Source organism: Colletotrichum fructicola (assembly GCF_000319635.2).
Source record: "Colletotrichum fructicola Nara gc5 chromosome Unknown KSG_Nara_v1_contig02, whole genome shotgun sequence".
In the NCBI taxonomy this organism is placed as follows: Eukaryota; Fungi; Ascomycota; class Sordariomycetes; order Glomerellales; family Glomerellaceae; genus Colletotrichum; species Colletotrichum fructicola.
Window position 1 is genome coordinate 2,282,305 of NW_027094052.1, and position 27,986 is coordinate 2,310,290.

The following is a 27,986-nucleotide window of genomic DNA, read 5'->3' on the forward strand; positions in this document are numbered from 1 at the left end:
AACTGGCAGGCTATCTGTAGATACCTTGAAGCTTACATTAGATTCCGAATAAATATCTCTTTCTATCTAGATCAATTTGATGATAGAAGAAAAAAACCACCCGATTAAGGCATCAAGGTTCAAAAGACTGGGCAGTGGGCGTTAATAACGAGTTTCTTTTTCCCTCTCGGAATTCCATTGAATCTCGATAAACTTGCCCTCCAAGAACTGACGTTCTCTGTTTGAGTCCAATGTTTCGCTAATAATTGAGCCAGGGAGAAGACCACGATTCAAAATTCAATCCAAGTAGTTCCACCTGCTGTAATGATGTCTCCAGGCGACAAAATCCTCATATGCCGTGTGTTTGAGATTCCCTCCACCTCCGCAAGTCGTTTTTGGGTCACGAAACGTTTTTCTTCTACATGAATGCTAGGACACGCACAAGACAACATGTTTATCAGAATCTGTTTTTATTGGGACTCTCCGTCCAGACTGGCTGTCTACCTGGGGAGGCCTTGCACGGCCGCTTTGCCCCGAACCCAAGACCGAAGTCTCTGATGCCTCCAGCCCTCGGCAATCCATTTCCCATTGCCTGAGCTGAAGACCACGTCCATGTGTGGCCATTAACCGATTAAGAGCAAGAACTTTTGTATCCCCTCCCTGTGAATCCCTATTTTGTACCGGGGAGGGCCTCTGGTTCCCGCTCTCAAAACGTCTTGTAATTATCCGTTCTGTCGACCGTCCATCCGATCCTTCCATTACCAGTCCAGTCTATGCCGCCGCCTCGTCCTGAATGTCACTGCCCTGCCCTGTTTGCCCCGGGGGCAAGCTGTTGTGACGTTGAACCAGACGACCGAGAAATCCACTTTTGTCTATGTATGCACGGCGAAATGCATGACCCTTCTATCATCGAAAAGCGAGAAAATGCCCTTCGGGAAACGCTTGAAGAAAGCAGTAACATGAACGTCGTAATGCGTAGCAGATCCAGGATCCGTGTCGTGTATCCGTAGATCCAGCCACGCTGTAGCACACCGCATGTGGGTGTTCTTCATGCGCTCTGCCGATTCTGAAAGCTTTTCCCAATGTCGGTCTAAGGGTATCATGGAGTTTCGGTCCAGCAAAAAAAGAAATGCTCTCTATCGATGCCGATGCCTGCCCGAACACCCGATGATGCTTCTCGTTGAAAATTGAGAGGCAATACCGTCGGCTCTCGGGGCCACGCCGCCGTGTCGAAGTCCAAATGCAGAGAAACGAGAAACGACGAATGCGTACAGTGTCGACCCATGCGCGCAAATCAAAAGAAAAGGAGAAATCGAAAACTGGCAGCGTGTTGCAGACGCTGCATGGCAAAGGCTGTGAGACTCATGTTGTCACAGCTGCCAAGTGTCGTGGTGGAGAGACGTTTACCACCAAGACGAGTTTCCGCCGGGACCGCTGGGGTTGCCATAGCCACCACCGCCACCGTATCCGCCGCCGCCGGAGTAGCCACCGCCGCCGCTGAAGCCACCTCCAGGGGCACCGCCGAAACCACCACCGCCGCCGCCGCCGCCGTAGCCGCCACCACCACCACCGCTGTTGAAGCCGCCGCCGCCGCCGCCGGGGGGACCGCCGAAGCCACCACCACCGAACTTGCGGAAGTCACGGTTGGCACCCTGGCCACCACCACGAGGACGACCACCACGGCCGCCACGGCCACCACCGTATGAAGACTCGCGGGCGATGGTCTCGAGGAAGCTGGGAACCTCCTGGTTGGCCTCCTTGAGAAGCTCAATGAGGTCACGGACGACACCACGGTTGCCACGGTTGAAGAAGGCAGTGGAGTGACCAGTGTTTCCGGCACGACCAGTACGACCAATGCGGTGGACGTAGTCGTCAATGTCGGTGGGCAAGTCGTAGTTGACCACGTGAGTGACGTTGGGAATATCGAGACCACGAGCAGCAACGGCAGTGGCAACCAGAATGGGGCAACGACCGTTGCGGAAGAACTCAAGAGCGCGCTCACGCTCACGCTGGGTGCGGTCACCGTGAATGGAGGTGGCGGGGAAGTTCTGGTTGATGAGGAAGTCGGAGAGAGAGTCGGCCATACGCTTGGTCTCGACGAAAATCAAAGTGAGACCAGCACCGTGGGTGTGGAGGATATCCAAGAGCACGGAACGCTTGTCAACGTCCTCAACATACTCGACCTTCTGAGTGATGTTCTCAGAAGTGGAACCGACACGACCGACGGAAAGGAAGACGTAGTCCTTCAAGAAGTCGCGAGCGAGCATCTGAATGTCGCGGGGGAAGGTGGCCGAGAACATGAGAGTCTGGCGGTTCTGGACGTTGGGCATGTCCTCACCCTCGACAATGCGACGGATCTGGGGCTCGAAACCCATGTCAAGCATGCGATCGGCCTCGTCCAGCACAAGATACTTAATGTTCTGCAGGGAGATGCGACCACGCTCGATAAGGTCGACAAGACGACCGGGGGTGGCGACGAGCAGGTCACAGCCGCGCTCGATCTGGCGGAGCTGGGAGCCAATGTCGGCACCACCGTAGACGACGCAAGGGCGAACCCAGGAACGGTAGGCAAACTTGCGAGACTCATCGTAGATCTGAGAGACAAGCTCACGAGTGGGGGCGAGAATCAGAGAGGTGGGGTAAGCCTTGCGCTGACGACCGAAACCGCCAGCGGCGTTGGCGGGGATGGCAGAGGGGCCGTGGATGAAAGCCTGGGAGAGGATGGGGAAGAGGAAGCCACCAGTCTTTCCGGAACCAGTCTGGGCACAAGCCATGAGGTCACGGCCACCCATGACGATGGGGATGGAGTACTTCTGGACGGGGGTGGGCATCTTGTAGCGGGCCATCTCGATGTTGCCGATAAGGTGGTTGTCGAGAGGGGGGTTGGAGAAGGTCAGGACGGGCTCAGGGACGTCGTGTCCGGAGGCCTCGACGGGAATGTCGTCGTACTTCTCGAAGTTGATACCGGTGTGCTGCTTGGACGGGTCGTCGGCGGTTCCGAAGAGCTCGCGCTCGACACGGGGGTTGGCGGGGCCGGGAATGTGCTTGCCGTCGCGCCACTGGCCATCACCGGATCCGCGAGCCTGCTGGCCACCGCCGCCGCCGGCGTTGTGACCGTAGCCACCACCGCCGCTGTAGCCTCCACGGCCACCCTCACCGCCCCAGTTGCGGCCTCCGCGAGGCTGGTAGGGCTGCTGCTGGGGAGGGGGTCCAGCAGCGGGAGGACCGCCAGGACCACCGGGGCCGCCCATGGCCGGCCAGTCGCCACCGCCCTGACGAGCGTCGAAGTTCTGGTTCCTGCTTGGGAAATGGGTCAGTTACGGAAGGCACGACGGCCAGGAGGGGATCTCATAGAAGGGTTGACTTACCCAGCCCAGGCGCTGTTGTTCAGACCGCCGTTCATGGGAGGAGGGCCAGCAGGAGGGGGACCTCCACCACCGCCACCACCGTTGATCTTACCACGCATGTGGGGAGGGATGTAGGAACGAGGCTGGTTCTGCTGGTCCTGAATGTTCAGGCCAGACATGTTGAGTTGATCGGCCATGATGGATGGGTTGATCGGATCGTCTGTCGAAGAAACGGGAGTTGTGTGGTGTCGACAGAAGGGTATCTCGAAAGGCGAGTCGAGTCGATTGATCGTTACTCTCGAAAAGACTGTGGAATGCAGCAGAGAGTAGATGAAATGAAGGGAAACCGGTCCGTTGTCGAGATGAAAACAAACAGGCAAACCGAAAGAAGGATGAAAGAGAAAGAAAAACCGAAAGTCGGGGTGACTTCCAAACGTTCGTCTCTGTCGTCTAATTAGGCAGGCGCGTTGCGTGCTCTGGGGCACTGATTAGTTCCGAGGCCTTGTATTTCCCAAGATGCTCAAAGGAAAGACAAGAGAACAAATGCGTGAGAGGGTTTGTGGTTTGGGGGATGTGAGGATAGGAAAATCCCTTTTTGTGGTGTGGGAAGAGTTTTTGAGGGGGAGGTTGTGGGAGGGAAAAGGGACTGGAGATCGGAGGCAAGAAGTAGGGAAGAAAAAAATTGGTTTGAGATTGTGTCGGAATCCACCAGAAAAGGCCAGACACCCCTGCAACCTGTGTCTGTTGGCAGTGCGTTGTGACTCTGGCAATGCACCCCCTCTGAGGAAAAAAATTTGGGAGGCGCCTTCCTCCCTTCCACAGCCAGCAGGCAACCTGCTGGAAGGAACCTAAGGTGGTAAGGTCGGTAGAGACTGCCACCCGCACTAACGCTGCACTGGTGGGACGGGATGGAAGGTGAGTCCTACGGCATGCCTCCACTGCCTGCCTGCCTGCTTGGTTTCGCCTTCCAAGTTCCCAGGTTCTTTCCCTCCTTCCACTGCGCCGACGAGGACAACCTGCCCTGCCCGCGCTCAGGCTCCAGGCTCCTGGCTCTGGCTCTGGCTCTCAGCCGCTACCCAGTACAGGCCGCCGCCGCCAGACGAGTGGATAAGCAACGCACCGGATTGGCCACGTTCCCCGTAGACGTAGCAGCATGTGCTTGCTCTTTGCAGCGTGGGAAGGAAATGATGACATGTGAGGTGACAGGCCACGCACTAAGTTACCTGCCACACCAACCAACGGCCCTGCAACAGAATTTTCCCTCCCCCTTTCTTTCTTGCGCTCTTTGCGCGGGCCTGAGGAGGGAGCCAATCTGTTGACGGCGACGACGGGGACAACGACAACAGCGGGGATTTCGCGGAATACCGGGGTTGGAAGGACACCTGGGGCGAAGGAAACACACCTTCGGCGTATGGACGTACCTGCGATGAGCAAAGCGGATTGTTCCTTTTGCGGTCTCTGTGGTAGTGGTGTCACAAGGCGTTTTGTTATCGATAATCGACCTAAACGTCACGTCGATGTCGCCCTAGCCTAAGCATGAACGGGACCCTGAATCTTGAATAAAGTACGGAATGTATCCGGATTCCGATGGTGCCAGGTTTAGTCGGCTCGTGCGCTAGACCTAGTCTGGGGAAGGGCTAAAAGACGTATATCGATGATGGATGAAGACGAGCACCTAAAATTCCCTTCCTTTTCCCTCGCTATTCTCCCAAATGGCTCGGTCGCTGGAATTTCTGCTGAAGGCTGACGAAAAGTTCAAAGGCAGAGAGGTTGGTGGTGGCCTATTTGGGCCAAGGTGAGTCAAGTGACAGGGGCTAGACTAGACTGGACGGGAGCGAGAAACAAGAGACGAAGTTGGAGGTTGCAAAGTGCCCCGCAGTGAAGTCGGTAATGGGGGTTTGGTGGCTAGAGTGGCGATTTGAGGAATTGGATGCTTGGGAGGCTTTTTTTTTTTTTTTGGCAAGTCCATCAACAGCATTTACAGTCAGCACGTTGGTGTGGTGTTTTCCGAGGTGCGTAAAAAGGGCCTCTTCTCGACAAACTTTACGCAGCGATGACCAAACAGTCGATCCAGGCAGATGCAGGCTAAGATGAAGAAATGATCCGATTTGCTTCTGTTCCTTCTTCTTGGCCATCCCTCGAAACGACTAAACTAAGACGTTGGCTTTGACTATTTTCCAATAATCCGCCTTCTTGGAACACTGAGCTAGGCTATCCAGATAGCTGAGACCATGGGCAGCACCCCCACCCTCAGTCGAAAAGACAAGCGGATGCTCAACACCGGAACATGGAAACTCAATCTGGAGGTTCAACCAACCACTACCACGCCATAACTTAGGTTTTTGGGTTTTGGACTCGCATTCCAGAAACCCAGACGTGGTACAGGAAGCCCTCGACTGCAAGTGCTTTCTATGAGAAATTCTATGAAGGCACTATCTCACCTACGTCATCTCCAGGGTCCTTGCACTCGTATGGCCCCTAACACATCCCACGTCCTCCACTACGCCAACCGACCGCGTTGAATTCCAGTTGTCTGGCCGGACACACTCAACCACGCCACTCCCAGGGCAAAACTTCCCTCCGCCTAGGGTCGCGGCATGAAAAATACAGAACCCGAGAAATCCCAACCACCATTCGCATTTCATTGTCTGATGCATCGGCACCGCCGAGCTGCCCGTTGCGACCAATAAAGAAACGCGCATTTACTTTCATACTAGTCAGCTTCACAAGGGATTTGTTGCTCAGAGGGCAGGACGACCGAGTCAACATCCGGCCTAGTCCAGACGGTCGGGTACGTATCGCCGGTTCTGATTCGACCGGCCGGCCGGCATGCCGTCCTAATCCTCACAATTCTTGAGACGCCCGAGATGATGGGATGAAGCCAAACATGTTGTCGGATCACACCTAAAATTACACACACCACACATACGCCGGGCAAGAAACGAACGATTCGAGAAGCGAAAAGGAAAAAAGTACGGCCAAACGGCCGGTCTGGCTGGTGCTGGCACCGCTTGGTACGGCCCTCCTCCCACGTTTCAAACGCCCGTTATCCCTGTTTATGCTACAAAACCGTGACCTCACCGCTTGCCCCTCGACCCCGACTCAGCGCTTTTCAAACGCTGATACAGCGAAAATCACACCGCTGTCAGGCAAAGTTAAATCCGAGCGTCGGAACCGTGTGCCTTGCTGTAGAAAAGACAGGCACCATATCCAGACCTTTTTACACAATACGGTCTCGCAGGATATGTGTTTTCGAACGCATGCTGGCTATATCCCGGGTCAACTGGTCGGTCTCGCCAACTGAGCCGGTTAGAAAGCCCCAGCAAGTTGCATCACTCAGACGGCACCATGTAACCCTCTTCAACCTCGCTTCTCATGATAGAACTGATGCCTGTATCAATTACCAGCCCGGTCTAGTAGTACAGTTGTTGCTGGCAAGGCCTCTTGGTGCTCCTTGCACGTCATCAAAAAAGGGCCCGTTTTTCATCACTCATCCGCCGCCTGCTTCGCTCAAGGAGCCTTCACCACCTTGTCATCGTCGAATTCTATGTCCACGATGCCGTCCTTGGTGACGGCCTTGACCACCATGCCCTTGAAGTCAATCGGTAACCGTCTCTTGAGCTCGTCCGTGCACATGTTCAAGATCTTGATGCCCTGGCCGAGGGTGATGTCGGGGTGGTGGTGCTTATCGAGGATCGACAGGCAGTAGTATCTGTATCATCGTCAGCTTCTGTCGTTCCGCCTCCGAGAATTGCTCCGCTCGTGGTAGATATGGAGCTCCCTGGGCAAACGTACTGTGCGTAGCCGTGGGCGGCATATGGCACCGGCGCCAGCGAGGCGAGGTAGTCCAGCCAGTACAGCGCAGGCTTCTGTGTGATGGGGTCGACGCCGCCAAGGAGGAGGTTGACGTTGTAGGGCTTGCGCGAACGCAAGCTCGAGGCGAGCTCGCCGCGGATGAAGTTGGCCAGGCCGGAGGGTGAGAGGTCCGTCTCGTTACGCATCGAGTAGAGCTGGGAGTTTGCTTGAATGTAGTCGGCGAATTGCACTAATTTCATACTAACGTTAGCACCCATCTCGCCGTCGTGACGATGAAGCTTCCCGCCCGAACCGGGTAGGAGGGGAAGCTCGGTGGGGCACACAGTAGCTACTAACCAGTGTCACCCGCCTCGCCAGAGTACGCGATCAGTGTGTGCTTGTTGAGAGGTCTCGTCTTGTCGTCGGCGACCTTGAGGACGGTAGCGCCTCTCATGGCAGCTTTGGAAGCTGCAATGATGGTGAAGTCCTTGCCCGTGATACCAAGTAACACCTCCCTGCCCGACGCAATTCACATTAGCCATTGCATCCATGAAAACCAACGAGAAGCTGTAGAGAATTAAACCTACATGATGGCTGCTGTTGCTGTGTCTGCTTCGTGGTTGGAGGGGTGGAAGTTTGTTGTTTGGTTTGTTCGGTCGTTGGGTATGGGTCGTCGTCTCGTCAGCCTTCTACCTGGTGGCTACGTCGAGCTACCCCCCGGAACGCGCAGTCAAGCTACAGCCTGAACGCACCAGCCGACAGCGGAATTCTGCCGAATCAGACCGCCGCCCGCCTCCGAGCCCGGAAAAACCACCCCTGCCGCATCTCACTCAATTGGCCCAAGCTACCCCACATCGACATCTGATTCTCCGAAATACGTACCCGTCCAGAACTTTTTTTTTTCCTAGACAGGATGCCCACCTAAAAAAAAGTTCACCGAGAAGGCAGCCCAGGCGAAGACGGGAGCAATTCGCCCAGATACCCCCTTAGAGGTCACCCGACCGCGTGCCCAACATGTCCTCCTTCTTCACAATCCCCGGATCGAACAAGAAGCGCAAGAGGACAGCCGCCCCCGAGGCTCCTAAGAAGCGAATCGCAGCCTCCAAGACCGCGAACAACAGGGCCCCTCCAAAAGCGGCAGCAGCCAAAGGCAAGACCGGCGCGGCGAAAGGCGCGAAATCAGCAGCACCCGCCTCCAAGAAGCGAACTGAGCGTGACGACGACGACGAATCCATCTCGGGTAGCGACTCGGACGATGAGAGCATAGTCAGCGCCGGCCCCGAAGAGAGCAATGGCTCCGAAGACGACGACGACGAGGTGCCCGGCGAGACGGCTGCTGAGCGCCGCCTGAGGTTGGCCGAGCAGTACCTCGAGAACGTCAAGGAGCAGGTGGACCTTGCGGGCTTCGACGCCGCCGAGATTGACCGCGACCTGATCAACGAGCGCTTACAAGAGGACGTGGCCGAGTCGAAGGGAAAAGTCTACCGCCAGCTTGCGGACGAACTTGCCTTTGGCAACGCGACCTCTTCCTTCTTCAAGAATAACACCGAGACCTTTACCTCCGTTGCCGTCAACTTCCCCTACGCCTACACCACCACCAAGGATCTGTACGTACACAAGTGGAGGATACAAGACCTGCCGAAGAACCAGTTCCAACAGACCACGCGCAAGAAGCCCAAGAAGCCGCCCGCGCCGCCGCGCAAGCGACCCGAGCTGCAGACATGGTTGAGGGGCAACATCAATGCCGCCAGGAACAAGTCATTCCAGCGTCATGTGGAGAAGATTCTCTGCGTTGCCGCCTCGCCGGACGGCAAGTACGTCGTCACCGGCGGCGAGGACCGCAGGCTCATCATCTACGACGCCGAAACCCTCAAGCCCATCCGCGTTTTCACGCACCACCGCGACGCTGTGACTGGTCTTGCATTCCGTCGTGGCACAAATCAGCTGTACTCCTGCTCAAGAGACCGTACCGTCAAGGTCTGGAGCTTAGACGAGCTCGCGTACATCGAGACGCTGTTCGGACACCAAGACGAGATCGTCGACATTGACGCCCTCGCCCAAGAACGCTGCGTCAGCGTGGGCGCGCGTGACCGCACAGCACGTCTGTGGAAGGTTGCGGAAGAGACACAGCTCGTCTTCCGCGGTGGTGCAGTAGACAAGAAGTCCCGTCCAGACGTTGATCCGCGCTCGCTCCCTCATGAGGGCAGTATGGACCGTGTAGCCATGATCGATGACGAGCTCTTCGTCACCGGCAGTGACAACGGCTCATTGGCGCTCTGGGGCGTGACCAAGAAGAAGCCCATTTTCATCCTCCCCATGGCACACGGCCTGGAAGAACCCCTCCGCCCTGACGAAATCTCGGCGGACCACAACCCAGACTCGAGCCTCGTACCGCCGCCTCAGCCGCGGTGGATCACAGCGCTCAAGACGATTCCCTACTCAGATGTCATCCTCAGTGGAAGCTGGGACGGTTGCATAAGAGTGTGGCGGCTGAGCGAAGACAAGAGAAAGATTGAGGCGGCGGGTGTTCTCACATCAGAGGCCGAGCGAGCCTCAAAATCTGCGCCCAACGGCAAGTCAGCAGATGTCTGCGGCCTGAAGGGCGTGATTAATGATATTGCCATCTTTGAGCGCGGTGACCGCGGCCAAGACGGTGTTTGCGTCGTCGCTGCAGTTGGAAAGGAGCACAGGTTGGGCAGGTGGCAGATGAAGAAGGGCAAGGGGAAGAACGGTGGTTACGTGTTTGAAGTGCCGAGGGTGGTGAAAAAGCCAGAGGTAAACGGCAACCATAATGATGCATCAGATTCGGGAAGCGATTAAAAGTTAGACGTGTTTATATATCCCTGGGAGAGAGGGAAGGAGCTGGGACGTTTGCATAGAGGATCTTGCACCACAATGTACGATCTACGAGATGAGCCTCTACTCTCCATCAAGGCCATGGAAATCGCAGCCACTCTTCGAGAACTTCATCAATTCTTCCCGGCCCCCTGTTGACGCCATGCTATAACTCTATGGGTATGGATATCAAGGCTTCCTATGCTATGGGACCATGCGCTACCTTAACAACGCCTCGCCAACCAATCAATCGGCGAAAGGCAAAAAGATCAAATCTACTTGATCGGTTGTTCCAACCGTTCGAATGCCTGCCAAAGCTCATTATGTCTCCTTCGCTTCAGCCACAACTGGCTGCTTCTCGCTAAATTCATCATCATGCGTATCTTGAAGCACGCCCTAGTCGGTGAGGTCTACAGTCACAGTCTGGCTGGACTTGAAACCACTGTTGCCGGGTGACTTGTGGTAAAGCCCCTCATCCTCAATGCTAGGTATGGGTTGAGTCGATATGGGTTGAGGTATTTCCTCGATACTCAGTTGTCTAGGCTTAGTCGCTGAAGGCGGCGACTTGACAGGAGGCGCGAAATAGGGGCTCGTTAGTGTGGGCGCCTGCGTGAGGGTTTGGAGATGCTTCTGTTTCGGCGTTGATCGGTCTTTGTGCGTGCTTGGGCGTTCGGCCGTGTGGGTGAGATTCTGTACTGGTGTTTTTCTGGACGGCGAATCCTGCGATTCACTTAGAAGCTGCTGGGTTGGAGTCGGACTTTTTTCGGTGGGCCTAGAAGCACGCCGCTCAGTGCGGATAGGCATGGGATGAGTCTTGGACGGTGATGATATCTGGTTCATGATCTCCTCTGCCGGACTAAACCCTGGTTTCCTCAGTCGTTTTTGGGCTGACTCCGCCTTCGAGGTTGCCGAAGGCGAAGCAGCAGGAGCCTCGTCGGTGGTTTGCACCTTGTCAACTTGACCATTCGTTTTGCCTTTGTTGAAGCGAGGGCTCGTTCTCTGCTGAGTTGGGGAAGGATTGACCTTTGCGGGCGGCTCAGACCTGGGCGGCGTTTTCGGCCGTTCAGAAATTTTCGATGCGACAGGCTGCAGCTCTTCCGCGGTCTTGGCTATGCCGACTTCAGACCCAGATGGCTCTTGAGGTACACTATCGTGCACAGGTGGTGCTTCGCCATTGGTTTCCGTCTTGACGGGAGAGCTGCTGCCATCCATTGAAGGGATCGAAGGGATCGAAGGGGTCGCAGGGGACCCTTTGATAGTAGAAGACGGATTCTTGGGCGCGTCTCCAGCTGAGACGGGAGTCCTTGGTGTCGAGGGCACGCCACTTGGCTCCTCCGATGACTTGCTCGAAATGGGTGCCTTTGGTGTTTTGCGCTTGGCCTTCTTTTCTGCAGCAAGCAGAGCGAAACGTCGGTTTTGTTCTTCTCGTTGCTCGATAATAATGCTGCGCAACTCGCTTCGCATTGCGATAGACGTGATATCCCAATTCATTTCCTCCTTGCGCACAATGCGACCAACGGTGTCATCCGGAGCCTTCAAGAATTCTCGCAAGTAGCCCAGCAGAAAAGCACCGCAGCTTGCATGATCGAGTTGCTCCGGGATATTCTTCGCAGTCATGCCAAATTGGCCCGGAGCCTCGATTTCCAGATTTTTCTTGTCTTTGGCTTCACGGACAAGATATTCTTTCAAGTTTCCGCAAGTCGCTGAGTGTCCAACACCGAGCGAATCCAGAGTGATGACTCTGGCCTCAGAGGGGTCCTTCTTGCGAGGTAGAGCCCCTGTACTTTTCCGGGGCAACTGCGACTTGACAGGCGAGGCTTTTGGTTCAACGAGCACGACCGTGTCCTTATTTTCAGTCGCAGGATCGTCTAAACTCATATGCTCCACCTGTTCGCCGACCGCAGAGACTAAAGCCTCTTTCTGTGCAACCTGGGGCGGTTCTTTATCAACCTCCTGCACCTCTTGGGCTTTGATAAGTTTGGACGGGTGACAAATGATGGCGAGGTACCAATGCGCTTGTTCATTGACGGGAACGACGATATAATCGTAAGAGAAAAGATCGACTTTCGTCGTCCATGATCTGACGCCTTCATAGTTGATCCCTCGGCCCGACTTTTCTGTGAGCTTCGGGTAGAAGTAGGTGTTCATGAAATATATCCTGTCGTGGGTCTGCTTATTCTCCTTTTCGAGTTTGACCTGGAGATACTTCATGTAGAACCAGATGAGATTGTCGTTCATGAATTGGCCCTCGTCAAGTCTGAAAATATCATCTCTGATGACAGTCGCTTTGTGTTTGCCGAATTCTGGGTAAAGGAGTGGCTTGTCGTCGTCCCAAATCTTTTTCCATTCTTTATTTTCCTCCGTCCACAGTACTGGACTAGGCGACCGCGGTGCCAAAATGCTTGGCTTTGGCTCAGTTGTACGTCGGGCAGCCGCATCTCTAGTCTGTCTTTGCGTCAAGTCTCGAGTCCATCGGGGCTCGGCTTTGGCATCTTTCTCACCAGCAAGTGTGAAGAAAGAAGACGTTCTTGGGGTTTTGCTGGGTGTAGACGCAGGATCGCCCGTGTTCATACTACTTCTGAGCGGCTTGCAGGGTTGGTATGATGCATCTTGGTGAGCGGAATTTGGACGAGAGCTGGTTCGCGGGGTAGACTTCTGAATTTCGCCGTCCTTGCTTGCTTGCTTCGACTCAAGATATTTGATGTCGTCTGGCTTTGGAGTCCAAGGTGCTGGTTTGTACTTCACGGCGTTTTCCCATTGCTTGTCAAAGACCTTCTGAAGGTGTTGGCTAAGCTTAGTGTTAGTGAAGCACCTTGGGCTAGAGTGTGTAGTTCAACTCACCTGTCTTCTGGTTCACACAATAGTTTCATGTTACGCAGTCCTCCAGCTGTCTCCTCAACCCAATTTCCAAATCGAAGGGCATCATTATTCGCGGCAAATTCCAACACTAGGAAGCCTGGAGCGTCCTCAGATGCACATCTGGAAATGCTTGCTAACTGGGTCGCGGTTGCCGTATAGCGAATCTTTGAACAGAAATTCAATTTCACGTCAATCCAATGAAAGCCGAGATGCCGTTTACCGTTGCGTCTGCATGCGATAAGATGTTTCTTGTCATCTAGAACCTGGAGGTGTGGCTGTTCTTCAGGAGGTAACTCATCGACGACGAGTATATGTTTGCCAGAGACAGCTCGTTTCAGCTTGAAAATTACCGCGTCGGGCTTCTGCTTCTTGAATTCAACACGGGACATGTCGGCCTTGGCGAGGCGGCTTTCAGACGTCGTCGGCGACGGCTTCTCATCGTCCGAAATAGGGTCAACGTCGAAAACCTGGCGCTTCTTGGCAGAACCAGCTTCGGAGGCGAGTTCGTCGATTTTATGGAGGTCGCTGTCCGAAATTCCTTCTGAGGCATCCCGTGACCCCTTAAGAGGTGTCATCTTGAAAGGTACCATCTTGCCGACATTTCGCTTCTTCACTGCCGGCATATCCTGTGAGATCTCGTCCTCCTCGCCGTCGATGTCCAACGGTTGAACCTTGGAGGCGGGCGACTTGTTGGCCGACCTTTTCCGTGTCCGGGTGTTTTTCCTTGGAACGCTATTGTTCCTCTGCACAGTGCGGTATTCTTCGACCTGGAAAGCTGGCTGCTGAGTCGAGCGGTTGCTAGCAGCGTCGACGTCAGGTTTCGTCAAATCTACAGCCGACGAGGACCTGATCGACCGGGCTGGCGATGGAGAAGGAGGAGGAGCGAACGTTGAGTTTGTGTACGCGGCGGCGGATGAGGGTTCATCTTTCGTCTTCTGGCGCTTCGCAGACCTAGGGGGTTCGTTGTTTGTCGTCGTAGAGTAGCTTGGCCTCTTGTTCTGACCCCCAGTTCCCGGGTCGAAGGTTTTCTTAGGGGCAAAAGAACCACTTAAGAGCCCCTTCAATCTGTTGCTCTTCGCACTCTATCCTAGCATTAGCTAGGCTCGTCTTTCTTCCGCCCGTGGACCTTACCATTGGGTCTGAAATGGGAACTCCGTCCTTTGGATTCCTACAAGAGCCATGGTCAGTGACATGGTCTATGGCGGCGCATGAAGTCGTAGTGTACCCGTATGCAGGGAACGAATGGTTCTCGGGATCTCGGTATCGTTCTCGTAGCTGCTCGGCTCTGCAACCCGTTTGTCAGTGGTGAACCCGGAGAACCTGTCTGGCGCAAACGCATACGTGATGGTGTTCCTCCTCGCAGCTCTCCGCCTGATAGTGGACCCGGCGACACCGTCCTTGCCGCACGTCTTGCCTCCGCCTTGGGATCCGTTCTCTTCCTCTGCCTCATGCGCGGGCTTTTCTCGACCTAGCTCCTCTAGGGCTCTGGGGAAGGTCAGTCTCGTGCCGGTAACTGGTAAGGAATGCGAGCGGGCATTTGAGGTTGGCGTGGACGACAAGGAGTGAGGAACTGCGTACTTTTGAGCCGTTTCATCGCAGGAATGCGGCGAGGTCTTGGGATAAGAAGGTGCGTGGTCGGCAGGCGGTGTCGTTCTGTGTTCCTTCTTCATTCACGAAAGTCGGTTAGTAGTGGGGTCTGCGCAGACAAAAAGGTGCGGTTTGCCCTGCAACTCGGGTCGAAATTTTGAGGTGGAAGGGTGCCACATGTACAGCTAACAGGGCGAGGGGTCCGCTGACACGCGCTGGCTACAGCGGATTGGTAGGCAGGTAGCCTTGTGGCAGGCCTGTGCTGGCGATAACGGGCAGGTTTGGCAGGTTCCACTCAATTAAACCAGCGCGTCGGGCGCGTCACCCGCTGCGAAGGCACTTGCCACTTCCAGACAGTCCACCCACTCCTTCTCTCATTCTAGCCGCTTGGCTTCGTAGGCATAAGATTAGATGACCGGCAACAAATTGAACGATCGTTTTCAGACTGACCTCTCTGCCATGATCTCTTGCCTGGGCCATGGTTTCCTTTTCTACAGATGCCACCGTAGGTTGTTGCCAGAAGTGTGGCTTTTGGGAGGTGAGAGTGAAGGCTGCTAGTCGAAGTGGATTGTCCAAGATGAATTGAAAACATGCTTGATGTGCAAAGGCAGCTAGTTGCAGCAGAATGGGCAGGATAGAAGCAGAAGACTAGATGAGAGGGTCAAACAGGAAGTCATGCGAATCTCTTGAGATGTAGTTGAGCGTCTGATTCTTTCACGGCAGCCCACACTCGAGAAGAGAGGGGAAAGGGCCAAACGAAAGCAAAGCCTCTTGGAGAAGTCATATGAGATGCGTGGGGGATGGACAGATGGATTGACAAGGGAGCTTGCAAATGGATCTGCTTCAGTCCTTCTTCTCTTGACACGATCACCTCAAAGTGACGAAGCAAAAATGGCAGGAGTCCTTTTGCGAGAAACAAAAAAAGATGTGTCGCTGACAAGCCTTGCATTCTTCGCGACACTTCCTCGCTCAAGAATGTCAAGACCAACCTTCAACTAACATTCGAACGAGACATCTGCTGGCATCGAGCTTCCCCGGGTGCCGGCAAGGATCCACTGGAAAACTAGGATCCACAGTCCGCACCACCGGTTCGGCTCTTACCTTTCCACCTCGGTACGTACCCGAGCTTACAGGTCACTTCCATTAGCTCAGGTCTTCAACCTTGCGCTGATAGCTTTGCAGCCAATAGGTCCCTGGCGCAGACCACACCCGCTGAAGCCACATGTCTCCGCAAGGCTGAAGCTTCCGCAAAACGTGGCCTAAGAAGGAGTTTGTAGTTGCGGGCAAAACCAGACCTCACACTCTTCTCCTTCATGCAACGCAGCTAAACACCAGCCCGCCCTTCCCTACGATCGCCGCGCCCCAGCCGGCCCCGATCCCTCCCAAAATGTACAACACCATAACCCGCGCCCAGAACGCATTTGGCTTCTTCACAACAGTAGCCTTCTTCGTCGCCGCCTTCATCGCCGCGACGGACCTCATCACCCCGCGCGCGCCCTCCTCCGGCGAGATCAAGACCACGAACGTCCAGGTCGTCAAGGGCCGCCCCCACTACTACAGCAGTAAGAAGGAGGAGTACGCCATCATCAAGTTCTCCCTCGACGCCGACCTCTCGGACCTCTTCACCTGGAACACCAAGCAGGTCTTCGTCTACGTGACAGCGGAATGGCCCGACAACTCTAAGAAGAACGCCATCCCCGGCGTCAACGTGACCAACCAGGCCGTCATTTGGGACCAGATCATCACCGCCCCTAGCTCCGACCACCTCGCCAACATTGGCCCCGCTGCCATGCGCAAGCTGAAGAAGAGCGCCGAGGGCAAGAGCATCGACCCCAGCCGGTAAGTACACTGCTTCGGAGCTACTTCAACCAGAGAGCGCATGCTAACAAACGTACAGTGGCAAGCTCAAGATCAAGAACCAGAAGCCCAAGTACCAAATCACCCACCCCTCGGGCAAGATCGCCGAAGCCGACAAGGTCGTTTTGAAGCTTCACTACAACGTTCAACCCTGGGTCGGCATCTTGACGTGGAACCAAAACCAGGACCTCGGATACTGGAAGGCGCTCAAGGGTGGTGTCAGCAAGGCTTTCAAGCTTCCTGCTCTGAAGGTCAAGGAGAAGAAGCCGTAAGAGGAGCGGCTGCAGATATCACGTATTCTAAACGGTTTTTTCCCTTTTCACTCATCAAATCGTGCCTGTCTTAAGTTCATTTATCATGACGTGACAATAGTGTTGGTCGCAACACAATGTTGCAGGATGCATTGATCTTGTGAACTGGCTGTTGTACATAATGCTACCCTCTTCCACATCGCTACAGCCAACATCTCGGCAACTTGGAGGTAACCAACCGTCGCTGGAGGACATCACCTTTATGCCTATACGCCGTATCATGCCTGTCTTCGTTCTATCCATGTGCCTTCTTTTAGAGACCAATACCTTCTATCAGAAAATGATGTCGCCTTGGGCCGGCGTTTTCGGCAGCGGGACTTGTCTCGGGAGATTCGATGGACGTCCTAAGATTCCGGCGCTCCGGCTCCATTGCCACCACGGCTGCGAGGACCGCCCCTACCCCTTCCGCCACGTCCACGTCCGCGTCCTCTGCCTCTAGCATCAAGGTTGGCAGGAGGTGGGACGTTGGAATACATCGGTTGCTGCGGCGTCTCATGAAGTCCTGAGTGTCCAGGGTGTTGGACAGGTCCACCACGTCCACGGCCGCGGCCTCTGCCGTTCGGGTTTCCTCCACCGCGATGACCATGACCATTGACTTCATGACCCTCTCCCGCACCATTGGCAGGACGGTAGACCAGGTTGCTGTGCAGCAAGTTGGGCGCACCGCCGCGACCGCGACTGCGACCAGAGTGGCCGGGGCTGCCATTAACAGCACCGCGCCAACCACCTGCGAGGGGCCCAGGAGCAGGGGCATCCTTGTACTGAACCACACCAGCTGCACCAGTGGTGAGCGATGAAGATACAGGAGGTGCCGGCCGGCGCAAGTTTCCGGCCTTTGAACCAGAAACAACTTGCTTGTGTGTAGTGTTGAGTACTGACGAAGAGTAGACAGTCATACCGCGGAAAGGCGGGCATCTGTCACCCAGTGTCGTACCGCTCATGAAAGTCAAATCCCAGACGACATCAAGGAGTACATGATTGGCGGTGCGGCTCAAGCCAACGACTGTTCCGCGACTTCCCAAGGGCACCTTGCCAGAAGAGGACAGAAAGCTGACGCGGTCGCCGAGCGCAAATCTCTGATTGCTCAGGAAGAGCTCGGCGTCGCTGGGCTTCATGATGGCTGACCGCGGGACGCCCTTCATGTTCTTCACCTCAACCTCATGGGAGTTGGTGAAAACGTTCGCACCCTCCTCAGCAAGACGCATCACCACGACAGAATCCAGTTGCTCGGCATCCAAAGGAACCCTCTCAAACTTGCTCGTCTGAGCTGACTTCAACCAGGCACCAATCTCCTTCACGCGCGCAGCGGCAACCTTGGGATCCTTCCACAGATCAGTGTCGCTGACATCGCTTGACTGGGGGTTCTGCTGGATGGCTGCGAAGAAGTCGGGGAAAGCAGCAATGTATCTGGCCAAAAGTTCAATGGCAGCGTTACTAAACTCCCATCCAGAGTCTGATTTCTGGGAGTAGCCCAAGACCTTCTGCTTCTTCGCATCGAACTTGAGGTTAAGTCCCAGGTTGACTCTGAGACCGCCAACCGTGTTGATCTGATAGGATGACAAGATTTTGCTCAGAATCAAGGGATGAAGATTCAGCATCTTGGCAACGGCATACGATGGAGTGTACCGGTTCTGGCGCTTCATATCTTGAATGATCGGCTTTGCGAAGTCTGGCTCTTTGTTCTTGAGGGCCAAGACTCTGATGTTCGCCTTGTTGTTAGCATGCCCAGTGACCTCGAGAGCTCGTCCGTATTGGAATTCGCCCAAGAAGAAAGCCTGAGTACCAACTGGGTACTCTTCTTCAATGGGGACGGCAGCCTTCTCAATGAAACGTTCATCCTCGTTGACGACCTCGTCGACAATTGTCTGGGACGCGTAGATGCTCCTCATGCTGGGATTCTCAGCGTACTCCTTGATCAGAGCACCCTCCTCGGTCTTGATCAAGCCCTTGAGCATGTGAACTTGAACAAGGGACTCGACGGTGCCGATGGTGAACCCGAGACGTTTTGCGTGCCAATTCTCGATATACGCGGCTTCTTTGGACCATTCCCTGATCTCCCTATCGCCGTGATGACGTGTAATCACGGACCCATCGCGTCCATCAAGCTCATAGTCGAAGAGCTCGTCGGAGACCTTCACGATCTTCGCTTCCTGCAAGAAAGGATAACCAACGAAGCAACGCTTTCCAAGCTTGGCCTTGGCCACTTCAGCCTTTGTTCTCATTTCTGAATCAGTGAGGGTAATGATCATGCTGGGGTTCTTGCTGTCTGCTTGGAAAACATTGACACCGTAGTGCTCAACTAACATCGCTGTGTAGGGGAGGTTGTGCAGCGTAGGGAATCCTGCCAGGGCATCGATGTTGATTTTGGCGCCCTCAACAAGACCCTTGCGGAAGTTCAATCCTTCGGTGTTCGGCAGTTCAAAAATGTTCTCGATGCAATGGCAGGGGCTGATCTCAGGGAACACACCCACAAGAGATGACGGGTAGGTGTACGCAACCTCGGGGTTATACGTGAACTTGAGAGCAACACCGAAGCCGTTTCTTGACTTCTCCTGCTGGCTGAGTTGATCATTCTTTGTCGCCATGGCACTAAGAAGACGCTTCTCGTCGATGAAGGGAATTTTCACAATGGCTTCCCATTCCATCTTCTTTCCGTTCATGTCGAGCTCAAAGTCTCGGGGGTAGAAGTCGTAGATGGGGGAGTTGGGATTCGTCATGAGATCCCAGTAGACTTCAGGAACGATAGACTTGCTTCGGTCAGGCAAGACACCCATCAGCTGCTCGTATGGTCTGAACGGTTGACCCAGGGTGAACTTCAGGTCCGCTCCGAGACCCTTCACAACATCTATATTGATATTTAGTCTTGTTCTTTCTTGTCAGATTTGATTTTTACTTACCAGAAGTCAAGGGGGAGTAATGGTACTGGTAAAACCAGGGCCACGAGGCGATTCCGTGATAGTAGTAGTGCAAGACCCATTGGAGACCCTGGACGTAGTTTTCGCAAAGCTTGACAAGCTCCTTGTCGTAAGACTCCTGCGGCCATTCAGGGAACTTCTCCAAGTAGTACTTCGTCTTCCAGGCTTGATACTTGGTGTCGTAGAGTTCTTGGTAGTGACGCTGGGCATCCTCCGGAGTGATGTCCACAACCAGAGCCTTGTCGTAGTTTCGAACAACCCGGTAGAGAGCCAGTGTTCCCTCTTCCTCTTCATCATTGAGGCTCTCAACGGCACCCTCGGGGAAAGACAAAAGAAGGTGACGATGGCCATCATCGTCCTCCTTCGTGCTCCACTCAATATGAAGGGTATCAGCAAGATCTTGGACAAACTTGCGGTCCGCAGCGTTCAAACTGGTACCCAGATCAAGCGGCTCGGATGATGGTTTGTTGACATAGGGACGAATCTTTTGCTTCCATAAGTCTCTCTGAGAAGACGTCAGCACAAGACCCTTGGCCTTGGACTTCTTGTTGTCGACGCCGTTCGGTTCGGCGGATCTCTTGGACTGGAACCACTTCTCGTTGCTAGCATCGTTCTCGAAAGACTCAATCTCGTCCTTTCCAAGTTCCTCCAAAAGCTTTTGAAGACGCGGAAGGTTAATGATACCTCCTTCGTTGATATAGCCATCTCCCTTGGGGAGAATATCCTTGTAGATACGGAACATGGCAGCGAGTGCACCCTCGTTGATATGCAGACGTGGAAGATTGGGAAGGAAATCGTTTCCGACGAAGAAAGCCATGAGAATGAAATCGTCGATGACCCGCTCCAAATCGAAGGGAAAGCCAAGCTTCCCAGGTTCTTGAAGCTCCTGAAACTCCAACTCGAGATACTCGCGAACTATGCAGAGGTGCATCAAGTAAAAGTTCTGGTGCTCCAGTTCTCTGGCCTTGTTCTTGTTGTGGCGGCCGAAAGTGACCTCCTCTCGAAGAAGACAAAAGTGAGGGTCGTGGCTGAGAAGACCCAACATGATGAGGTCGGCATCGAGTCCGTACAAGCAGTGACGGACGTTGGGGTCATATTCAGGCTGCGCCTTGGCGTTTCTGATGTACTCCATGATCTTGTGCTCTCCCTCACCGGGCACCTCGTGACCAGACAGAACGATCTCACAGCCCTGCCAGTCGGCGTCTTCGGAGACCTTCTTGTTGACGAAATACTTGAGTTGTTGGGTAAGCTTCGCCATGAATTCGGTGCCGGGGGTAATGCAGTTGCTGTCGAAGGGAGGCTCCTTGGGCATCTCAACACCCTCGCTGATCGCCTTGTCACGGGCTTTCTCGGCGTCGAGAGCGGTTCGGAAACGACGGGCGCGCTGCTGGTTCATCTTGGCTCTCGGTGCGACACCGTCAATAGCCATGAAGAAGAGCTGCTTCGGCTTGATCTTCCCAAACAAGTGCTCAATGTAGTTAAAGATGCGTATGAACATCTCCTCCTCGCTTAGTCGGAAGGTGGTATCCTCGCCCGTGTCCTTGTGCGTGCAATTGTGGATGATTCCGTTCATATCCAGCTACCGAAATTGTCAGCTACTCGTACCCGACGATGGCGAGGTGGTGGGGTAGACGGACGTAAAGACAGTCGAACTCGGGAATGCGATTCTCAGCAATTAGCTGAGAGATGGCCGGATAACGCTCCGAGAGCCATCTGAAGAACTTGGGAACACTGTACACAAGGTGGTCAGCAGAGCTGAGCTAATGCGCCAGAGCAGGACGAGAAGTAGGACCAACCCCATGATGTGGCGATGATGTGCGCGCTTGAGTTAAGCGCGGCTAGTGATGATGAAGTTGATGAAGTTTTGATTGATGAAAATAATTCGCAGAGACAATGCTGCAGTCTCTATCCGTCTCAGCGCTGAAAGCGACCGATGTTTTCTCTCCAGACACGAGGGGAGTCCTGACGCAGGAGTCCAAGTGAATCAGTCGCAAGCTAGTTGCGACTTTGGAACAGGAAAAGAAAAATGAACAAGTGAAAGAATATTAAACTCCTGGCTGTTGTAAGACCAAGGCGTTTGCGATTCTGCCAGGTGAACAGGGAACTCGGCTGTCGAGCTGTGTGAGGGCGGAAGGGATGGGAAAGTCGGGTTGCGCAGGTGAAGGTGAGGTAGGTGAAGCTGGACAGATGGACCTGACGCCTCCAGGTTGATATGGGCGCAATCGATATGGATTGGATGATGCAGGAACTTCCGCGCCCAGCTTTCGGGCGGTGGCGGGGCCAGGTGGGATAACCACCTCACCTCACAGGACAACACTGTAGCACTAGTGGCCACAGGGGTTTCGCCATCAAGTCATCACTGCATTTGGCCCTGAACCGGTGTGACTCTACAGGACACCTTTAGGCCTGAACGCTTTTTGTCTGCGCCACACCTCAGGACCCCGCCAGCTGTGGCGGATGGACCTCCAAGGGTGAGGCTGGTGGCAGCCTCAGTTCGAAGCACAAAATGTGGGGAGAATGCTTCTGGCTCCCGCCATGCCGCTTACGATTTAGCGTGGCAGGCGTCACAGCTCGAGCCTTCAGGTGCGCCGGGGGCGCGCCTGTCCGTCCCTTACGCGGACCGGCCTGCTCCTGCTGCTGCAACTAAAATTCAATCTACGCGCTGCGCGTTGCTTCCCCCGGGCCATCTCGCGTCAACCTCCTCCACCATCGTTTGCGCTGGCGAAGAACTTTCCGACCTGACGCCCGGTTATCTCAGCACAATCGCAATCCCCGCGCACGCAACAACCGAGGAATCCATTGACTACCTAGCTCAGGAGATCGATCTTTTCATTCACGAACGCATACACAATGGCGCCCGCTCAAGTCGTTGACGACCATGACGGTAAGCTTCGCAAACCAGCTTGGAGCGCATCAGCTTCTGACCCTTGACCAGTCGAAATGGATCGTGAGGAGGATGAGGACCAGGAGCAGCGTCTCATCAATGAGGGTAAGCATTTCATTGAACATGTTCTTCGAAATATCGCTTACGACGTCCTCAGAATACAAGACCTGGAAGAAGAACAGCCCCTTTCTCTACGACATGATTCTCAGGTACGAAGAGCCTTCCGACTTCCGATTTGCCCCAGCTGACACTGTGTGCAGCACCGCCCTTGAGTGGCCTACCCTCACGACACAATGGTTCCCCGATGTGAAGGAGCCTGAAGACAAGAACTACCGCATCCACAGACTGCTTCTCGGCACCCACACATCCGAAGGACTGCCCAACCACGTCCAGATCGCCGAAGTCAAGATCCCCAAGTCCGCAACCCCGAACCCGGCCGACTACAATGAGGAGACCGGTGAGGTTGGAGGGCATGCAAAGTCGTCGAATGGAGAGTCTTCGGCAGTTGAGTTCAGCATCGTGCAAAAGATTGATCACCCTGGCGAGATCAACAAGGCGCGCTACCAGCCTCAGAACCCCGACATCATTGCGACACTCTGTGTCGATGGCAAGGTCTTGGTTTTTGATCGCACGAAGCACAGCCTGCAGCCTGACGGCAAGGTCAACGCTCAGGTCGAACTCATTGGCCATAAGCAGGAAGGATTTGGCCTGAGCTGGAACCCTCATGAAACGGGCTGCCTGGCTTCTGGTAGTGAGGACACCACCGTTTGCCTTTGGTATGTCGCTGCTTTCGCCATGATACGTGAATGAGACTAATGAAGAACTCATAGGGACCTCAAACAGCTGCAAAGCGGCAGCCACACTTTGAAGCCCCAGAGCAGATACACACACCACACCCAGATCGTCAACGATGTCCAATACCACCCGATTGCCAAGAACTTCATCGGAACCGTCTCGGACGACTTGACGATGCAAATCATCGACGTGCGCCAGAAGCAGACGGATCGTGCTGCCGTGGTCGCTAAGCGCGGTCACCTGGATGCGATCAACGCCCTCGCCTTCAACCCCACGTCAGAAGTCCTCGTCGCGACGGCCTCGGCTGACAAGACCTTGGGCATCTGGGATTTGCGCAATGTCAAGGAGAAGGTTCACACCCTGGAGGGTCACAACGATGCGGTCACTTCGCTCTCATGGCACCCTCAAGAGGCCGGTATCCTCGGCTCCGGTAGCTACGACAGACGTGTCATCTTCTGGGATCTGTCCCGCGTCGGAGAGGAGCAGATGCCGGACGACCAGGAGGATGGGCCCCCGGAGCTGTATGTTCTCTCACTGCCTACTCATAATCTAATAGCTAACATGATCGCAGCCTGTTCATGCACGGTGGTCACACTAACCACCTCGCAGACTTCAGCTGGAACCCCAACGAGCCCTGGCTCGTCTGCAGTGCCGCAGAGGACAACCTGCTCCAGATCTGGAAGGTCGCCGACTCCATCGTCGGCAAGGACGACGGCGACCTGCCTCTCGACGAGATCGACCGATAGGCAAGGTGGAGTCTCAAACATACTTAAGCGTAATAGCAACCATTTGGCCGAGAATCACATTGGGAGGGGGTTCAAAACGGTGATGAATTCAGGGTTCCATTTTTGTTTCGGCGTCTACGGAGATGTATTCAGATTCCCAATCAGCTGCATTGTTTCTCACTTCAAACCTACGTCCGTGACACGTGCGGCCCCAACTTGGCGCAAAGGTTATACCTCGTGAGAACCCACGATCAGAAGGCGACGCAATTCCCCTGTGAAAAATGGAGGACATTGTTGGAACATTAGACTCAGGGCCATGCCAGGAACACTCGTTTCCAGGGGCAGACATCTCAGTTCCAATCACGGTGATGGTTGGACAAAAGAACGAACAAATAAGTACGTCACACGCAGGGGTTCGGGACTATCGACGAGTCCAAGCATCAGAGCACCAGGGCAGTAGTCAGAATGTTGAAAACATCAGAATGCAGTCAATGCATACATACATACACAAACAATAGCAACCCCGTCATCCGGCGAATGCACGCGCAACAACCGTCACCGTCACCGCCACCAATAACCTCCCCTGGGACAAATACAGACAGACACACATACATACACTCACTGAGGGAAACGGGGGCTCCAAAGGAAGGAACATAACCTCAAGTATGCTGGGAAGAAGCTTTTATTTGCATTTCGAAAAGAGATGCCGACGGAGACTTTGCGAATTATTTGAGAGAAAAAATGGCAAAGGAAAGAATAAAAAAGAGGAATATAAGCCAAAAGCCAGCCAACCTGCCCTGGACCCTGTTTCACTCCCCGACTCCCACAACGCTGCCGCCCATCCAACCCGTATAGAGAAAACCATGTCGAATGCGGAAGGAAGGGGTGTGATGTTTGAAATGCCAAGCCAAACCAATCTTTTTTTCCAAGGAGAAAGAGGGAGTTGAGAGAGGGAGGAGAGTGATGAGCAAGATGGAGAATTTTGTGGTTTTGTTTTTGTTTTCGGAAAAAGAAAGAATGTTGCGGAAAGACAGCATAAATATAACAATTCAAACGACAACTGTACTTAGAGAGGGAGAGACGACGGATAAAGAGGAAAACGAAAATGATTGGAAATAGACAACTTCTTCGCACACGATGAAGGCCAGACAGGTATACCTTTTACTACTTACTCCCATCGCTATGCACTCCCTTTGGACCGCCCAAAATCCGACCGAGCAACAACCGCAACGTCCATCAAGGTGAGGCCGTAAAACAATCCATAGCTTCTGACGCTTGTCAGCGAGAAAGCAGTTCCAACAGCCCGTCCGGTAGTGTAACACTCTTTTTGTCTTTCCAGCCTTTGCAAACTTTTTTCCCACGTCCCTTGGTATACCGACAACCAACACCCCGTCCTAATCTTCCAAATCCGATGCCTGCCCGCCCCCGTCCAATAACGCAGGTTGAAATCCAGAAGGTGATTGATTGCCATAAGGACAAATGATCTATGTTCGTCTTGTTTCCGAAGCGTAATCCGCATCAGTAAGTCACATGCTGAAAACGTTCCAAGCCAGCTAATGTAGCAAACTTTGGCTCATCTCGATTATCAAAATCCAGTTGTGTAGTTTACGCAGGAGACTTGCTCGGCGGCGCGGCTCCTCCGTTCTGGCGGGAGTCTCCGCCGCTCACGGAAAGCCCTCCAATTCCGCTGGAGAGGAACGCAAACGGATCGTTCTCGTTCTGAGAGTAGAAGTTGTTCGAGGGGCCGGCAGACGCAGGGCCGTTGGAAGCGGACTGGAAAGCCGCCTCCGCGGCCCGGCTATCGAAAGGGCCGGCAGAGTGAGAGCCAGGAGCCGGTCCAAAGTGAGTGTTGAGAGAGGGGTAGGGAGCGGCGCCGCCACCAATGCCTGAGGGAAGGGCATAAGTGCTGGGGGGGCCGCCAAAGTGCTGACCACCGTAGCCGCCACCAGAAGCAAAACCACCGCCGGCCGAAGCAAACGGCCCGGGTCCAGGAGTGCCGCTCATGGAGCCCTGGCTCATGCTATAGTTGGAAGGGGGATCCATGGGGGAGGGGTAACCACCAGAATCGGCGACAACAGCGGCACCAGCACGGCTGGCACCGCAACGCAGACAGCAAACGTTCTTAGCAAAGTTGTGATATCCGCAAACTTCGTTGCCGCACTTCCAATCACCAGCACGGAAGGGGACGACACCGCTGCCGCCCATGCGACCGCCGCCGTGACCCATGTGTCCATGGTGGTGCTGGGGAGGAGGCATCATGGCCGGTGGTCCGTAGCCGTAGCCGTAGCCCATGTCGCCGGTAGGACCAGCGCTGACGGCGGGGAAGGAGCAGCGGAAGCAAGCAGTGCGTCGCTGGAAGTTGGAGAAGCCACACGAGGGGCAGGTCCAGTCGCCGGGGCGGGGGCGGTTCTTGCTAGGCGGGAAGGGCGTCAGGATCTCAGCGGCGCGGTCCAAAACACGGCTGGAAGACGGTGACACTTCGATCGCCTTCTCGTTAAGAGCGCGACCGTTCATGCACAGACTCTCAGCGGCCTGGTCAGAAGTCAGCATTGATCAAAAAAACTCGGCTGCTGGGGAGCGTTGTCTTCTGCTCAGAGAAGCCCAATTGGCGACAATGTGAATGCGCAATTGCGATCCTTCGATTTGTCATGCGCAAAAATGAATAATTGAACTCACCTCCTCGTGGGAAGAGAAGACGGCGAAACCACTGCCGGTAGGCTTGTGCTGCTCAGGGGTGCGAAGGGTCCAGAACGCAATAGGACGACCGCCAAACTGGGTGAACCAGCTCTCGAGCTCGGATTGAGTAGTATCATGAGGAAGACCAGACATGTGGAGGACCTTGCTGCGCTCAGACAGGAAAGCACGCACGTCGGCGCGCGCGTCCATGGGCCGAGTCAGGACATCGGGGTGCTCGTGGGAAGGCTGCGACTTGCGAATCAAGCCTCGAAGGACGCGGGCCAAGGTGACGGCCTCCTCCATGGCACGGCGAGGAGAGGCAGGGGCCAGAGCCTGGAGGTGGAAGGGCAAGTTGTGCTTGATTGGAGCACTGGACTGGACCGGCTCCACCTCCAAGGCGGCACAGATATTGGACAGCATCGAGGGCCCAAAGGGCAGCGATTCGGGGTGGTGTTGCTGCCATCGCTGGTACTCAGTCCGCAGATCAAAAGTGCGGGAGTGCTGGAGGTATGGAGGCAGAACGACGGCCTTGTCTCGGGCTTCTCGGGGCAACTGGACGCGAAGATCCCAGGCGTCGAGGGTGACGAAGACGAAATCGAGATTTTGCGAGGTCAAGTGCTCGTTCGCAAACGTGTCAAATCGGTTGATGGCGTCTCGGAAGGTTCCCGCGTTGCGCACATGTTCCCAGGTGAGGGTCGTCAAGCTCGCTAAAGACGCAAATGTTAGCTGGAGAATTTTCAACTTGTCGTCACCGCTGCAGGAACGGGGCGTTGTATGGCGTGACGGAAATAAGATAAGGTCTCAAGCCTCGTGCAACTACTTACTGCACAACGGTGTAATCGGAGTGTTGATGGGTTTGACAAGAACGCTCTCGCGGGTGATCTGGAAGACATTGAGGGTTAGTCAAAGATTCAGTGACGGTGGCAGCGGGTGAAGGTGGAGGCCTTCTTGAGACAAGACGGGGCAGGCAGAAGAAGCTCACCTCCTCGAGAGACTTTGCGTCAAGCAGAATCCATCCCAGCTCAATGACCTCGGCAGAGTCCTTGGTGACGTAGACACCATGCTCATCGCAGGTGGTCGCGACGTGGATCACAACATAGCGATCAATGTTGAGCTGGTTGCCAGCGGGAGGGCCAGACATTTTGGGCGATTGGCAACAGTAGCGCTACCGGTGAAAGCAGCACAATAAGAATAATGGGTCTGTTGACGTCTGGAGGAAGACTCGTCGATGGGTTGGAACAGCTGCTGACCGACTGGCAGAGAGGGTTGCTGCAGCGTTACGACTCGAACAAACGACGGATGTTCGGGGAGGGGACGGAAGTGGTTCCCGGCAAGCTTGCTTCAGGAGAGGTGCCGAGCAAAGCAAGCTGCAGCAGCAAAAGTGAGGCGGGAGTTGCGGCTACAAGCAAGCAACGGAGAAA

General features: G+C 54.7%; 8 protein-coding genes across 8 annotated transcripts; 3 read left to right on the forward strand and 5 right to left on the reverse strand.

Moving 5' to 3' along the window:
• Positions 1-1,382: 1,382 nt before the first annotated feature.
• Positions 1,383-3,523, reverse strand: drh-9-1 (ATP-dependent RNA helicase ded1; the record flags this gene model as incomplete). The annotated part of the gene is made up of 2 exons (XM_032022510.1): positions 1,383-3,279; positions 3,348-3,523. The coding sequence occupies 2 exons, from the start codon at positions 3,521-3,523 to the stop codon at positions 1,383-1,385; spliced, it is 2,073 nt and encodes a 690-aa protein (XP_031880646.1).
• Positions 3,524-6,836: 3,313 nt separating this feature from the next.
• Positions 6,837-7,982, reverse strand: pcb-4 (putative proteasome subunit beta type-4; the record flags this gene model as incomplete). The annotated part of the gene is made up of 5 exons (XM_066151118.1): positions 6,837-7,038; positions 7,122-7,371; positions 7,479-7,636; positions 7,709-7,718; positions 7,952-7,982. The coding sequence occupies 5 exons, from the start codon at positions 7,980-7,982 to the stop codon at positions 6,837-6,839; spliced, it is 651 nt and encodes a 216-aa protein (XP_066009367.1).
• Positions 7,983-8,135: 153 nt separating this feature from the next.
• Positions 8,136-9,941, forward strand: CGGC5_v003386 (putative WD repeat-containing protein; the record flags this gene model as incomplete). The annotated part of the gene is made up of 1 exon (XM_032022508.1): positions 8,136-9,941. One exon carries the CDS (start codon positions 8,136-8,138, stop codon positions 9,939-9,941), a length of 1,806 nt encoding a protein of 601 aa, XP_031880747.1.
• A 411-nt stretch (positions 9,942-10,352) lies between these two features.
• ulp2 (Ubiquitin-like-specific protease 2) lies at positions 10,353-14,485 on the reverse strand (the record flags this gene model as incomplete). Its single annotated transcript, XM_032022506.1, has 7 exons — positions 10,353-12,744; positions 12,798-12,912; positions 13,036-13,897; positions 13,947-13,983; positions 14,041-14,100; positions 14,157-14,300; positions 14,394-14,485. 7 exons carry the CDS (start codon positions 14,483-14,485, stop codon positions 10,353-10,355), a joined length of 3,702 nt encoding a protein of 1,233 aa, XP_031880715.1.
• Positions 14,486-15,789: 1,304 nt separating this feature from the next.
• On the forward strand, positions 15,790-16,531 carry SPC3 (Signal peptidase complex subunit SPC3; the record flags this gene model as incomplete). The annotated part of the gene is made up of 2 exons (XM_032022505.1): positions 15,790-16,241; positions 16,300-16,531. 2 exons carry the CDS (start codon positions 15,790-15,792, stop codon positions 16,529-16,531), a joined length of 684 nt encoding a protein of 227 aa, XP_031880714.1.
• Positions 16,532-16,914: 383 nt separating this feature from the next.
• exo2 (5'-3' exoribonuclease 1) lies at positions 16,915-21,286 on the reverse strand (the record flags this gene model as incomplete). The annotated part of the gene is made up of 4 exons (XM_032022504.1): positions 16,915-19,415; positions 19,468-21,064; positions 21,123-21,216; positions 21,282-21,286. The coding sequence occupies 4 exons, from the start codon at positions 21,284-21,286 to the stop codon at positions 16,915-16,917; spliced, it is 4,197 nt and encodes a 1,398-aa protein (XP_031880746.1).
• A 1,049-nt stretch (positions 21,287-22,335) lies between these two features.
• On the forward strand, positions 22,336-23,910 carry HAT2 (Histone acetyltransferase type B subunit 2; the record flags this gene model as incomplete). Its single annotated transcript, XM_032022503.1, has 6 exons — positions 22,336-22,369; positions 22,421-22,474; positions 22,527-22,578; positions 22,630-23,145; positions 23,200-23,685; positions 23,736-23,910. The coding sequence occupies 6 exons, from the start codon at positions 22,336-22,338 to the stop codon at positions 23,908-23,910; spliced, it is 1,317 nt and encodes a 438-aa protein (XP_031880720.1).
• Positions 23,911-25,494: 1,584 nt separating this feature from the next.
• Positions 25,495-27,706, reverse strand: CGGC5_v003391 (putative RNA-binding protein; the record flags this gene model as incomplete). Its single annotated transcript, XM_032022502.1, has 4 exons — positions 25,495-26,421; positions 26,566-27,272; positions 27,390-27,447; positions 27,548-27,706. 4 exons carry the CDS (start codon positions 27,704-27,706, stop codon positions 25,495-25,497), a joined length of 1,851 nt encoding a protein of 616 aa, XP_031880722.1.
• Positions 27,707-27,986: the final 280 nt, after the last annotated feature.